The sequence below is a fragment of the Oryza brachyantha genome, chromosome 9 (assembly GCF_000231095.2).
Source record: "Oryza brachyantha chromosome 9, ObraRS2, whole genome shotgun sequence".
NCBI classification, from domain to species: domain Eukaryota; kingdom Viridiplantae; phylum Streptophyta; class Magnoliopsida; order Poales; family Poaceae; genus Oryza; species Oryza brachyantha.
In genome coordinates this window covers 1,132,792-1,148,660 of record NC_023171.2, presented here as the reverse complement: position 1 = coordinate 1,148,660, position 15,869 = coordinate 1,132,792, and the positions used below count along the sequence as shown (strand labels likewise).

The 15,869-nt window shown below is 42.6% G+C and overlaps 1 protein-coding gene across 1 annotated transcript; it reads left to right on the top strand.

Annotated features, from left to right (window-relative positions):
* Window positions 1-697: 697 nt before the first annotated feature.
* LOC107304870 lies at window positions 698-13,886 on the top strand. The gene is made up of 4 exons (XM_040527521.1): window positions 698-808; window positions 895-1,008; window positions 13,291-13,495; window positions 13,759-13,886. Exons 1-4 carry the CDS (start codon window positions 698-700, stop codon window positions 13,884-13,886), a joined length of 558 nt encoding a protein of 185 aa, XP_040383455.1.
* The last annotated feature ends 1,983 nt before the right edge of the window (window positions 13,887-15,869 follow it).

The following is a 15,869-nucleotide window of genomic DNA, read 5'->3' as shown; positions in this document are numbered from 1 at the left end:
CTCCCTCTTATATGTGCATTAGTGTGGCTTAGAGGCTAAACAAATTAGGGTTATGAGTTTGTTAACCTGATCACGGTAACATTTTATCTCTAATTCCATCTCTTTCTTTTCTTTCTTGCATAGGGGAATAATGGTGGGATTTTATCCTCTACCCTCATTGTATCCATACAAGGTCAATATGATCAACCAACAAATCACACTTACTAGTTTAATTATGCGTTCAAAGATAGCAAGTGAAGCCAGAAGGCCCAAATACTTTTGAAGAGATGATGCTAGGACAACCTAACTAAACTAATTTACCCCTTCATTCGAAGTTCGAGGCTTGGCCCTAAGCATATTAGCCAATGGGAGTAGGCCTATTTGACGTTCTTGTCCTTTTTGGTACTTGACAAGAATAGAATATTATACCCACCACCATGATCGTTGATTTAAATCGTGTGGCTCATGTTTTATGTGCGTTAAGGTCTTACTATTTAATAAGTAGTTGTTTGTGAAACTCTAGATAATTCCTAGTCCTCCATAATCTTCCCCTCCACCGCCGCTGTCACCATTGTCTCCCCCATCATCCATCCTCCATCTCCCACATTATTAGCTTTGTCGTTACCAGCCTTCCACCTCCATTTGTACAACACTTGTCGTCTTTCTTGCTTTTGTGGTTGAGCAAAGAGAGGGCCGAGTTGAGGAGAAGGAAGCAAGTATGCCATGGCCAGGGAGAGGGCAGTGGCGTATCAATGTTGCTATGAACCGCTTGTCAGAGTATGGCTTTCCAAGGCCTCTAATTCGCCAGACCATTGAGAACCTCCTCATGGTAATCTATCTTCAAGTTTTCCTTCATCATCCTGTTGTTCTCCTTGTTTCTGGGAAGGGATGGTTGCTAAATGGATTTGATATTAGGTATATGGAAGTGGTGGGTGGGTCTTCTTGGAGAATAGCTCCTACCGCGTTATCATTGAAAAACTTCTTGAAGAAGACCAAACACAACAGAGGCAGCCAGAGGAGGATGACGAGGTTCCCCTTTTTTAGTCTCTTTCCATTTTTTGCAACTAGATATAATCTTGCACTCATAGATTCCCTATTCAGTTTTTAGTTGCTTTGTTTGGGTCAAAGTGAGCATTTTTGTGCAGCTCATTGTAGCCGTTCATTTTTGTTGTTTTTTGATTACATTGTCAATTTGGGCTGTGCGACCGTCATGGCTTCAGCGTTTGTTATCGGAAGTCTCTAGTTGTAGTAGTGCCTAGGACGTGGGGAATGGCACATGCCACGAGGGTCATAGTGCGTAGTCCGGGAGAGTCATTATAGACATTTATTTTTTAGTTTGCTTGTACAAATAAGAGATCAAGAATAAGAAAACACTGCAATGACACACACAACACCAAAACACCCATGTCCATTTATCGTTATCAATTTGTTGAATGATTGTTTGTGAGAACTAGCAGCGATGTCAATCACCAGAGAATCTAACAATCGATGTTAAACAACACAATTTTGGTCCCAATGCATAGTGCTTTCTTCACACCTATAGGGCACAAGAGTGCATGCTTACTGTCTCCTTCCCCACGTAGATCATGGCATTGTGATGATGTTGGTGACATGGTGATCAAAGATGTTCCTAGTAGTGAGCTGAATAGGGTTCTAAACACTAAGGCTAGAGATATAAAACCAAATACAGGAAATCAAAGCTAGCCTAGTGCGTACGAATTTATGGTGCCTCAAGTTTCTAGATTAAACTAGAAAGTTCAAGAATACGAATAAAATAAATTGCAAGAAGTAAGAGCTAGAGAAAGCAAACACAAGGATAGTGCCTGTTTTCCCAGAGGCACGAGAGATTTGACAATCTCCAATAGTACTTGGAGTACTTTACGTAAGAGTCTCACTCCCTCTTATAGTCACATAACCCATGAACACTCTTTAGTGTTAGCTCTTCCTCCACTCATGATAGGCGAGCTCCAAGGCCACAACACTTCTATGAAGTTTTGCTTGTCCTTGATTGCCAAGGTGAATGGATGATTGAATCAGTCAAACCATCATTCGATATTTGCAGATTGACGTAATGCTATGAGGAGTTAGAGTCTTTTTGTCACGCCAGAAATTTACACCAATTTCTGAACAATAGTATGCATTAATCTCGGTCCAAGAATTAGCTCGTGTACACACTACGACAAATTGAATACACAGTTTCACGTCTTAAAAACATATAAAAACAATTGTCTATCGAATGTAGCGAAAAAGGAAACAAACTCAAACTAGCTAATCTTGAGCTTGCGAAGATGGCTCCACACTACAGACAATCTTGACGGCAGATGAACCTTACTCCTGCGAGCTACCTCCTTCTGATTCACACTCCGATTCGTCCATAACCGCGGGCACAACTATTCAAATAGTTTTACTCCGATTAAAGGTGTACAACTTTACCCGCAAGATATGGTCTCAGACACATTGCCGTGCACTGATGTATTACCACGATACCACGGAATAGAAACCATGATAGAACCTTTCACCTAACCCTCCATATCCAATCGTATCACACTGCAAATTTCACCCCTCCTTTACACCAAGTTGGACAGCCCCCTCTTGTGCCTACATGAATCCGGAAGCAACATAGACCATCACGGAGTCCATCCATACTCCATCACGCTTACCCTTGCCTAGATACAATGGATAGAGACAAGCTAAGCTATGAGTCCCACCGTTGCCCACTCTGGCTTGTGGCTAGAACGTGTAAGACTTCTAGAAGTTACCGAGAACTGGTCCTTAATTGCCATGGGTGCGACTCTCAAAACCATGCACCCACAACCCACCATTAAGTAATATTTTAGTTGTCATTAACCCTCATGGGGTAATTAATCGTGATCATCAACTATTATTGTCTAAAATTAATTAAATGATAACCCATGAGTTAGTTGAGCTAAGCATGGCTAAGCATTTTCTAAGCCTAATTCTAAACAAATTACCCTGGTATAATAATAATATTAAATGGTATTCAACGGATGACAATAGATAAATGCACGATGGATAAATAAAGTAAAATAATTAAAAACAATGCATGTTTGAATATAAAACAGGGAATTTATGAATATTGGATCGATATGTTCAAGGTTGGGGTGCCACTTGCCTGGCTCTAAACCTCAAGGGACCTCTGCGACAACTTCGAAAAAGATCAGCGCGTCGACAGATTCGGAACCTACACGACAAACTAGCAAAAACAGTCTATAAAACTATCGAAACAGAGAAAGAAACTATTTTTTAATGGATTCTTGGCATTCTTATGGATCGAATGAAATTTGAATAAATTAAAACAGAGACTAGATGAATTTTCTATGCATTTTAGAAGTTTTCTGGTTTTATTGTGCAACAATTGAGGAGATGATGTCATTGGAGGGAAGAGGGGGTGCCGACAGGTGGGCCACCATTGTCAGTGACACAATGCCATCGACCCACCGTGGGATGGGTCCACGGTGATCCATGGGCTGGCTCAAGGCTGAAACAGGGGGCGGCTTGGCCGGCGCGGCGGCAACACGCGACGGCGACGACAGTCGACAGTGGTGGCAGCGATGCTAGGCGGCTATGTGGTGGTGCGCGGGGCAGCAGTGTCAACGCTACTAGCGGTGCAGCGGCGACTTTAGGCGGCAATCGGCGGTGACACGCGGAGGCGAGTGACGTCTTTGCGGCGACGACTGGCGAGCGCAACTAGCGCGACGACAGCGATGGCCGGTGAGTGCGACTAGCACGGTGGCAGCGGCATGCACGAATGCAACGAGACGGTGATCGGCGACACGACTAGTGGGGCGGCACGACACATGCTCGGTGAGCGGTGAGGCAGCGATGATGGGTGAGGCAGCGGTGACGGGCGAGGCAGTGGCCCGCACAGCACGGCATAGCGCGATGCGACTTTGGCATGGCCGTGCAGTGGCTAGGGTGCGGCTATGACGAGGTGACAACGAGCGATGGCGCAGGCGCACGATGATGACTCGTGTGGCGGCAATGCGGTGAAGCGAGTCGCAGTTGAATGTGTGTGGAGGCGACGACCGACGGGGCGGTGGACGGTGATAGGAGAGGCGGCTATGCGGCGTAGACGACGACAGGAGAGAGGAGGGAGGGAATGCTCACCGGCGAATGACGGTGACAACAATGGCGAGAGCGAGGATGGGCGAAGGGGGAGCGGTGACGCGATGGGGGGCGGGGGGTATTTATAGGGGAATGGTATGCGGCACCATCGCAGGGCGATTGTGGCACATGCAGCACGAAGGGTGGAGGCGGCGTTTACGGTGCAACGCGAAGGGGGCAGTGATGAGTGCGCCGATGCGGTCTGACGATAGTTGCAGGTGCTGTCCGGAGGTGGGGGATGACAAGTGGGGCCCACCTATCATCCCTACCCAGGGAGGAGGGAGACGGCCTAGACACCGGGGCGGGGAGGCTAGTGGGCTGGCCTTCGGCCTGTGGGAGGGGAGAGAGGGCAGGCGGCCGAGCGGGAGGGAGAGAAAGAGAGAGGAGGGAGCAAGACGGCGAGGGGGAGACAGAGGGAGTGGGCTGGGCGGGGAGGGAGGAAAAAGGCCAGTGGCCTGTTTGGTTGGGAGAGAAAGGAGAAAGAAAAAAAGAGAGAAAGGAAGAAGGAAAAAGAGAGAAAGAAAAGGAAAAGAGGAAAAAAAGAGAGAGAAGGAAAAAGGAATTATATCCAATTTTGCCAAATTTTAGTAATTTATTAATAAGTTTTTATACATTGAAATTCAAATATAAATCGTGTTAATCTTTCAAGTGCTTACGTGATATTTTAAAATGTTCCGACAAGCTTCAATTTAATTAAATTAATTTACACAAGGTTTTTCTCATGAATTAATTAGAACATTTTTTTTCTATGATTTATTTAATTGATTTTGGCCATGGTAAAACTCAGGGAGTGACATTTTGCAGGAATGACATTTCCAGTAGAGTTTCTTTAAATCTGTTTTCTCTACTTTTTAAGTATTCCTTACATAATATCTCGAAAGAGCTAGTGTTTCCACCCACTTTTCTTTCATATTTTCTTAAATCTTTTCATTTTTTTATTGGACCGAAAGAAAATACTGTTAGACATAAATCGTATTGGAAGGAAAAACAAATACAAATACAAATGTATGATTCATATATCATTATGGAGCAGGTAGTAGGAATCAAACCTACATCCCCACCGACTAATAATACCGAAGCTACCAAACATCTTCACACATCATGTATGTCTCCTACAATCTTCTTTAGAGATCCCCCATACCGCCTTCAGAACCCACTAGGCATGCCGAGATGCCTAGAGTAACATGATGAAGCTTCACTTGACCAGCATGAAGTCTAGCAAGCTTGTGGATAAACAAATCCTTCGGAAAACATTTTGTCATAAGCCTAATGCCAATCATTGCAAAAATGATTAACACATGATCTATAACACACTAGAACTCCCCTCAAGGTTCTCAAGGTGTTTAGTGACCCCAAAGGAAAGGGGGAAGTCCAAGCAATTGGGGTATATATTGCACCAACCACTCAAAGTAGTCGTTGCAAGTGTACAGTGTGGAAAATATTAGATAGGAGAGAAATCTATGATCTGTTGTGATCTATTGTATTCTGTTGTATATTGCACTAGCCCTCACGGGTCTATTTATAGCGTACATAGGAGATAGAAACTTGGAGTACAAGATAAATATTCTATTGTATCTCTCTAGGATTTTATCTTTATCTCTAGAGTTTCTATTAGACTCTGTTATCTCTAACTGTATGTATCTATATCTCCAAGATTCCCCCTTAGTCGTAACGGGAGCAAAGCGAACAATTGCGACTGGATTTGAAATCCTGTATTTCACTATCTTCTCTTCTTTGTTTCTCCATCATCAATTGCATCTTTGATGGATAGTCCTCCACTTTGGTGACTGTGTCCCCTTCTGTGTCATCTCGGTCCTCCACCTTGGTGACTGCGTCCCCTTTTGTGTCGTCTCTTGTCTCTCTCCTCTATTCCCTCCCGCAGTCATAGGAGCGGCATGGACGATAGCGATGACACGGACGCTTTTGACTGGAGTTGTCGAGGATGATTTGTTGTAATGCTTGTTGATGTAGTCGATCATGTGGTAGCCGTGGTCGTTGTAGACATGGTAGTTGATGTAGCCGCATATAGCCGAAGGCGAAAAAAATAGAGACGGAGCTGCAATCATAGATGAGGCACCTTTAGATGTCAGGGGATACCGTTGGAAGCGTCTTTGCATATGTCAGAGGATGCCCTTGGGTCATCTTGCATATGTCAGAGAACATTGCTGATGTTGGGTCACCAATTTTTGGTTGTCCTCCGTACGTCGTGTAGGAGGTCACCACCGTAGTGATGCTAGGTTGATGCAGTCTTTGTCCGTCGTAGATGACGCGATCGATGCCATCGTCGATGACGCGGTCGATGCCGTCGTCGATGAAGCGTCTTGCAGAGATTCCTGTCAGAGGACGCGAGATGAATGCCCATCATTATGGACGAAGTGGCGTCGTGTTGTTCCCATGTTGATGTGGACCATCGGCGGTGTATCTTCAATACATGTTGATGACGGACATGGAGACTTGATGAAGACGTCGGTTGCTTGATGCAGTGCTTGCTTGTTGGTTGATCGATGTCGTCGCTCTTCTCCTTCTGCCGCTAGAATAGAATTTGGGAGATTTTATAGCGAGAAGAAACTAATCTAAAAAATATAATCTAATCTAATCTAATGATGATTTTGGGTAACAAAAAGAAATTGATCTAATGCTAATTATTAAAAAAATAATCTAATCTAGGGATAATATTTAGTGGCTATGTAGCTAATTGAAAAAAGAATGCATGCACTATATATGTGCTGAAAGTTGATGATCATGGTCGTCGTCCTCGCCGTCGAACTGCAGAGCGAAACGATTTTGCCACCCGCGGAGTAGCGTCGATGTAGCCTGGTGTCCTTGCCGTTGAACAGTCGGCCAGACCGATCTTGCCATTGAAAAAGTTGAAGTGGCTCAGCGACGTGCTCGACAGGCACCTCGAGAAGGCGATCGCGGCGGCCTCGCTGTCCACGTCGAGGGGGTCGACGGGGGGTAGGGACAACCAGAGCCTCGTCGTGCCGTCCTCCGCGTCGCCCATGCCTACGGGCAGGTGCTCCGAAGAGGAGTCTGAATCTTACCGTCTTGCCTTGATCGGTTGGATGGCTCGCCGGCGGCAGCTTGCCCCTTGCCGTCGGCGTGCCAATGTGGACTTAAAATTGATAACTAGTCTTGAAATGTAGGCTCTGATACCATGTAGAAAATATTAGATAGGAGAGAAATTTATGATCTGTTGTGATCTATTGTATTCTGTTGTATATTGCACTAGCCCTCACGGGTCTATTTATAGCGTACATAAGAGATAGAAACTTGGAGTACAAGATAAATATTCTATTGTATCTCTCTAGGATTTTATCTTTATCTCTAGAGTTTCTATTAGACTCTGTTATCTCTAACTGTATGTATCTATATCTCCAACATACATGTCATGGGTTTGAAAAGACCAAACTTTTTTTGATGCTTCGGTATTATTAGTCGGTTAATTGAACAAACCGATCTTAGTTTTGACCCAATATCCCACTATTGAACTGGATGGAGAGCCCATCAATCCACTACGATCTACCCAGTAACTCCACCGTGATCCTTAGCTGTCACTACTATCGATCCCGTTGTCTTGCTTACCTCCCCATCCTCTCACCTTGTTGTCCCATCGGCGAGTAGTCTTCCTTGTTCCAATCTTCTCATCCTGTAGTTCGTGGAGGGGACAATCCATTATAGAGTGAACACCATCGATGCGTGGACGGTGAACTCCATCGTTCACGGTGGGAAGGCCAGGAGGGCACATATAGAGGTCATCAAAAGTGTGGTTGGCGAGATCATCAAAAGTGGCGATGAGACCCTAATACTAATACTAAGAGGTGCCAATGTTGCCATTGTCAGATTGGCCGGCGTCATCGTCTCCATTGGCTTCGATACCCTCCTTGTCCCAACCGATACCTTGATGGGTCGCTAACCTATGAAATCCTTTTTCTTCCTCTATATTAGCGTGTAGACCAAAGACCGAACTGACATATTGGTTAAGTAAACTATTGGCTCATGATTTTTGACCGAACATTTTGGTTTTCTCTTCTCCAACAACCGATTTTTTAAAAGACCGGACTAACCAGACTGTCTACTCAAATTTCTCATGAGCGATGTCTAGCTGACTTGGAGGACGACCTTCAAGAGCAATGTCACACCTGGAGTTTTGTTCCAAGCCTAAATTCGTAAATAATAATTGGTTTAATTAACTCAGGAAAAATCTCTCTAAAGAAATTAATTTAATTAAATCGAGGTTCCAAATCGATTAACAGGATTTAAACTCAAATTACAGAGTATAAAATTTGGACAAACAAATTAATTTAAAACTTGGCAAAAGTGGGACTTTTCCTTTTTTCCATCCTTTTTCTTTCTTTTTCCTTTCCTTCCCAAATTGGGCCGAAGTCCAATTTTCCTACTCTCTCTTTTTCTTTTTCCTTTTTTCTTTTTCCCCTCTTCCTTCCCGGGCCGGCCCAGCCGAGCCAGCCTTTCCCGCCGCACGTGCCTCCCTCCGCCTGGGCCAGGCAAGTGGCACTCATCTTTGATCATATTGAACCCATTATTGCAAATTCCCCGCTTTATTTATTCAAATATGCATTGTTTTAATTAAAGTATTTACTGTATTTATTTTTGGGTAATCCTTATTATTATGTCGTTGTTTATCCAACTTTATTCATGCTAGACCAAGGGTAACTTGACTAGAGTTAGGCCTAGGTTAATGCTTAGCCGTGCTTAGATCAAGTAGCTCATGGGCTCATTTGATAATCATGCTTAGTTCTGAATAGCTGTAATAATGATTCATTACCCGATTCGGGTTAATGTCAACTAAAATATTGATAATGGTGGGCTGTGGGTGCATGGTTTTGAGAGTCGCACCCATGGCAATTAAGGACCGGTTCACGGAAAACCCTGGAAGTAATTCAGTGCTAACCACATGCCGAATGGGTAAGGTGGGATTTGAAGCATGGCTTCGAACTATTTGACGTACCAAGGCAAGGGTAGGCGTGATGGAGTATGGACGGGCAATCGTGGTGTAACAAAAGCCTCTGCTACTTCCGGATCTACCAAGGCACAAGAGGGAACTGCCCGACTTGGTGTAAAGGAGGGGGTGAAACCTGAAGTGCGGTGCGATTAAATAGGGAGGGTTATGTGACGGGTCCTATCACGGTCTCCTTTCCGGTATACCATGGTGGTATGTCGGCGCACGTTCAAGTGTAGTGGAGTCGTGTCTTGTGGGTACAGTAGTACACCTCTGATCAGAGTATAACCTATTCGAATAGCCGTGCCCATGGTTACGGGCGAAGCTTCATTGTGATTAGTGAACCTTTAATGACTTGGGTAAATTGGTTTTCATTTGGGACTTTCATTTGGGACTACTGCAACGTAGTGTAACGTTGAGTAGTGGTTGGGCCTGTTGCAACGTGGTGTAACGTTGGACAGTGTTGTGGTATTTTACAACTGTTATTTACTTATTCTTTAATGTATTCAATCACCTTTATTCATTTTAATCTCTGTTATATGTTTAACTGCTGCTTTATTGCAACTAACCCTAAGCCTGTCCTTGATGATCCTTATGCATCATTTATTACCCTCTTTTTCGTGTTACTTGTTGAGTACGGTGGTTTGTACTCAGCCTTGCCCATTTTCCCCCCTCCAGAGCTAGAAGTTGAGTCCGTTGGAGGTGACTCTCAGGATTGCCTAGACCATATCTTCCAATCAATACTTAACAATAGAGACCATTTTCCCTTGTAAGCGCGGTGATTCGTGTATGTCATTCTAAAGATTAAGGATATCTATCGATGTTTTATAACTAAGGGGTTGTTTAGGGTATCTACAATATCTTTTGAGGACCTAACATAAACATAGAGCTATGTATGAGTCCCTGTTAATAGTATGACTTTCCTAGGACTAAAAAACAAGAAAAAAGTTGATCCACCTTGAGCCCTTGAGCCTTTTTTGTTTCTTTTGTGGGATTCACCAATCATAATCCAATTCCCTTCGAGCTTACTTAACTCATCAAAGATCATTAGTCTCTCATTTAGTTTGCCATCAATCATCCAAACCCAATATGGGTCTAGATGCACTTTCAGATATACTCACTGTTGATTTCGTTGCCACTAGTGTTGATAGGAGATCATCAAGGTCAGCAGGAGAGATGCAATCCCTATTTTGCATGAATGGTCTTGAGTTACTCTAATATTACCTCAAGATCTAGGTGCACCAACGTGACTCATGATCACTTGGGGTATGCACACAAATTCTTGAGAACATCAGAATTTTGTGATGCAATTGAACCTATGTTGCCATGGAGACATGTTGAAGCTAAGAAAGCACAATGAGAGGATGCTGGTGGACACTGCAAGTCACCACAACTTACATTATTTGCTGCACATACAATCGACATCACATTTTCCATTGGCTATGTGAGCTGATTAATGGAGGCACAAGAGGATGATCACTACGCAACCTTAAAAATATCTAATGCTACAAGCTGGTATGTTGAACTTCAGTTACCGCTTGTCAATTCCAATGTACATAAGTCAAGGTTGCCAGATTATAACATCAACAATAGGATCGTAGAGTTGGATGTTTGCAAAATCATGACATATCTTCCTTTGACCATGCCCAATAAGTTGGCAATATCAAAAACAAAATTTGGTGGCTGTCTCTTTGTGTGAGGAGTACATCACCACCATCACTGCTGCCTACTAGGGGACCTAGATGAGGCCTTTGCTCAGAAACATCCATGGCAGCCAGGCCCATACGACTCCACTCAAGGGGATCGAAGCAAACACATTAATACTCAGTACCACTTCATCACAAAGTGCACATAAGATGGAATACTTAAAGTGTAATTCACATCTTCTGAAGATCAACTTGCCGACATCTTGGTGAAGCCACTCAGCCATACCATATCCCATGAACCCACATTAGGATTTTTTTTTTTGGGGAGGGGGGGGGTTACTAGTACTAAAATTGCAACATTTACTGGTTCCAATACAATGTAACAACTAGTTTTGGAACATGCTGAGCATAAGAGGTGGTGAAGCTGGGAGCCTGCCAAACTACCGGTCCAAGAACCATCAATTACTGTGCTTCCGAAAAAAGAAATCGAGATGAATGCTCTCAGCTCAAGGCCTTGCGTCCTTGCTGTCATGCTCCTCCCTGCTCTTGGTCTTTATGTGGTTTCTTGAGTTAGTGAAGACCCACCCAACCTTGTCTCTAATTTGATCACCCACACACATGCTTGATCTAGCTGCCCTGGTGTTGGGCCACATAGATATTCATCTGCCGCCATCGGTATCACCCATTGCCGTTTATTATATATGCTGCTATTTTTCATGACCATGCTCAGACCCAACCTTGGTCAGGGGCGGATCCAGAAGAAAATAATAGTGGGGGCTAAAAATACTTTTCGTTGAACTTTAGACGGAACTTTCGCCTCTCTTTTCATGGACCTAACCTAGCCCCCATGGCAGATCCACCGCTAGCCGTGGTTGCCATTGTTGTCATCGTCAGCTCATATGGTAGATTGGACAGTTGTGTAGTCCTGAGATTATGATTGTTAGAATGATTGGACCAACTATATCTAATCTTTTAGAAGCTTCTAATTGGATCCCGTGGTGATCCCACGTATTGTTTCCCGGGGTCCTCGGACCCCGGGTAAATTATCTAATTCTTACTAAATTATATCATATTATTTAGCGTACAAGTATAAAAATTAGATATTATTACGTATTGGACACCCGGGAATTTATATTATGGGTTCGCCACTGATTGGACCGGCCAAATCTATTCTTCTAGAGGGTAGTTGGCAGTGTAGTGGATAGAGGTCGAGGACGGGCTATGTAGTGGAGATAAGAAATGTGAGCATAGAAGACACGGCAAGGGCGGGGGTAAAGATAGTGTGTGCGGTAGTGACACTTGACGGTGCTAGGATTTAACACCGAGAAAGTTATACCAGTTTCACTATATTTTTTTTTGTCAAACTGGCAGAGATGTAGTTTAAAAAATGACATAGATTGCTTATTTTTGCTAGTGGGAGTTTGTTGAAATTAGACGTAACCCTGCACTTTCACTGTGGATTTTTTAGTTATTCTGTTTTGAGTCAAAGTGAGCTCTGCTTAGATTGGCAGTTCATTTGGTCTCTGATCATATTGTTGATTTGGGCAGCACGAGCATCATGGTTTCAGTGTTCGTTAGGTAGAGCGAGTCTTTAGTTGCAGTGGTGCAAGGCATGACCTGGCCATGCAGGATGGTACGCAATCACTGGTGAAGCTGGCACCATTTCCTCCCCCATTTTTTTCGATTTTCAACCATCAGTTTCATTGCCAACAATAACAAGTGCTACTTTTCTAGAATCTCATATTATCATGGTTTTCTTCCTGCCACGTGTATCTAACATTTTTAGTTAATTAATTAATAGTAGTATTGGTGTATCTAGCAATTTTTAGTCAATGGACTTTTTTAAGGTGCTCCTAAGTTTGTTTGGATGGTCAATTGGACTTCAATCTAACGGTTGGTGTAATCCATTACCTCAATAGTGGTAAGACCAATAATAAGGAAAGTGGTAATTCATTTGCATGTGCTAACTCTGTCCACAAGGGTGGAATTGTTAGCACAAAATGGTGTCACTTAATGCGTTATAAAAATTTAAATTATATATGTTGTGTAAATTATATTTTATATTTCTGAATGCAAAATTTGGAATCATATTTAAATCATATTTAGAGTCAGAAATCAACACATCAATGCAAATTTTGGAATCAAATACGAAAACAATAATATATAGACACTAAAATCCAATCTGTATTATTTAGAAAAATAAAAGCCATAGAAAATGTTTTTTTGACGTCCAGATGTTTGAATTTATTTGTGTAGATTCACATATTCCAAATTTGAAATTATGTTGAGGTGCTTAGTTTCCGTACAAAGCATGCATTACATGCGTGATTAAATTTAGAATGGACAATTATGACGGTTGATGTTTTCCTTTTGTGCCGCGGTGCATTAACTGAAAACAGAAAATTATATTTTCATTAAAAAAATGGATGAATTAATCAATGGATAGGATTTGCTGTACCCTCTTAGTCAATAGGATTATTGGTGTATCTAACATTTTTGTTTATAGGGTGATTTGTGTCTAGCAATTTTAGTGTATCTAACATCAATTAATAATTTTCCGTTGGGCTTCCCATGATTATGCAGCATGGAGGAGGAGCAACTTCAGGTGAGCCGGTGCCAGAAAATGGGATACAAACCTCAGGAGCAGAGGTACCAGCTTCCGGATCTGATCCAGCCAAAGCTGTAGCAGTGCCAAGTGATGCTACAACTGCAGTGTCAGTACTCCCTGTCCCTGAAGCTAGAGTACACACTGGCTCAAGAAGCTATGGAGGAGAGATAGCTGATGAGAGTAAATCTGATAATGGAGTGTCAGCTGTTGAGCAAGAAGCCAATCCTCCAGATAATATGAACAATGGATCAGTGTCATCATCTACTGAGCTGCAAGCCAGGACTCATACTCATACTCAGCTGCTTTGGAGGAGGAGGAGGCGGCCGAGCAGATGGGATGTGCCCCCATCCTATTAATTAAGCTGGTGATCCTATTAATCTTACTCACAGATGGATAGCCTTATAATGATGTTTTGTTCTCAATATGATGTTTTGTTACTGCAGATATGATCATATGGTGCTGGAGCATGTGCAAGGCTGCAAATTATGGTGGCTGGCACTGCTGGACAGTCTCCAGTGAGCTGCAGCTTTCTTCTCTGATGACGCTGAATGACGATGTGGTCTCATCCTAAGACAATTTTTGCTCAGTATCTCTATCTTATCTACCTATGTAGATTGCAAACAACTTGGATACCTGCTTTACGGAGTTTTAGTGATATTGGTGGTTAATCTACACATTTAGGTGATGCGTGTATTGGACATTTTGTTTGCATGAATTGGTTATTTTGCTTAAATTTGTTTTCCTTGATGGATTTTGCTTAAATTTGTTATGTGGGTTGATACTTTAAGGTCTCCCTGGCGCTACAACTCACTTTGATATCATATTTATTTCCTGCCTGATTTCTACTCCGACCTATTATTCTATATCATGTAAACTATTGCCTTTAGGCCTTTAGCTTAAATAAATCCCACTTTGTTAGGCAGCAAAATAATAAGGTAATGCATTAACACAGTGCGAATATCGGTAGGAAACTATGTTCTTCATAGCTGTAGGGAATTAGATATGAAATTTCCTATCGATCGGTAGGGACTAGAGAATAACATGGGATATTCAAACCGGTAGTTGTAGTTGCAGTATGCAGATAGGGAAATGTCAGAAATATTACGAGGTATTTGGAGATGTTTCACATCCTAGGAAAAAAAAAACTGGCCCTACCTAAACGAAAGATGCAGTCGTAGGATAGTCGGTGAAGATTTTTCTGTACTAAAAGTTTTACTACACCAAATCGAACAGAGAAAAGCGGATTTCTCGCTGCATGTCAGACGTACATCATGTCTATATCCTACTTCCAGCAGCAGATATATTTACTCTCTTCACGTCTAATGTATAGAAACATCTCTATACATGTTTCTATACTCACTCAGCAGATATAAGATTATAGTCATAATCAATATTTTGTGATGAACAATTGGCTTGTAAATTGATTTATTAATAGAATTTGGTTTGGAAGCAGTTATGGTGTTAGTGTCGGTGTGTGTGACTAATGTGTGTCAGATTACGATATATGTGTTTAGAAACGGTTGGTTTGTCTCTACGTGTGCATATGAGTTGAGGTCAACTATGATCAATGACGAGGACTGTGACTAGGTTTAGGAAGTAACTATGGTCTGGATGGTCGGGATGCCATTTGACATGGTTGCACTAGAGTCGTGATCCTTGTAGATCAATATCGGTCAACGGCGAGGGGATCGTGACTAGGCTCAGAGAAGAGCTAAGATCCAAACCGTCAAGGATATCGAGTGACGATATTGAATACGATGTACCACATGGTAGATCAGATCACGAAGTAAATGGAGGTTGTTACAGTGAAGCATAGCGTTACTGTAGCACAAAATTAATGTAGTAGGCCGGGATTACTATAGTGTATACGGTTACTGTAGCGCAACGGTGTGATTTTGGAAAATTGGATGCTAATTGGAGGTAATTTTAGAGGGATGAGTCCTACTAGGATAAGAGTTCTATTCTTTGTTAGAGATAGATTTTTTTTCTATAAATAAATACCGAGGGGTATTGCTCCCGGTGTATCTTTTGTTAGATTTAGAATTAGAAAATTAGAAGTTTAGAATAGTTTTTGATTCTAGATCAAAAGTTTTGAGATAAGTGCTGTTGGTGTACTTTGTAAATACTAGTTGATGCAATAAAGTCGAAATCATTCGATCTACATCTTCAGCTGTCATCTATCGGTGTTTTTCTAGATCCTGACGATCTGATCAGTGGCACAGGAACGGTGTAACCAGCGGTGGCACAGGAGCCGTCATCTATCGGTGTGTTTAACTCTGTTTCGTTCATATAGCAAAAGTACAAACTCCATACATATAATTATATTATTCAAATAGAATTTAACGATTTTTATGCTTTTTATTGGGCAGGGAGGGAGTTCGGGTTTCTGCTGCTCACACCCGCTGCCGCCGCCCCGGCAGAGCCGCCTCTGCTAGCTACCACACGCCGCTTGCTTGCCGCCGTGTGAAACTTGGATTTCGCGCGGGGTTGCTGCTGCTGTTCGATTAGATCCCGCATGTCGCTGTTTTGCTAGACCGTGGCCGCGCGAATCCCA

Excerpts from the sequence above, each read along its gene's own strand:
- LOC107304870 (XM_040527521.1), top strand. The coding sequence starts at position 698 with ATGCCATGGCCAGGGAGAGGGCAGTGGCGTATCAATGTTGCTATGAAC. Across the intron at positions 809-894 it reads CCATTGAGAACCTCCTCATG|GTATATGGAAGTGGTGGGTG; the intron begins GTAATCTATCTT and ends ATTTGATATTAG. Across the intron at positions 13,496-13,758 it reads AGGAGAGATAGCTGATGAGA|ATATGATCATATGGTGCTGG; the intron begins GTAAATCTGATA and ends TTGTTACTGCAG.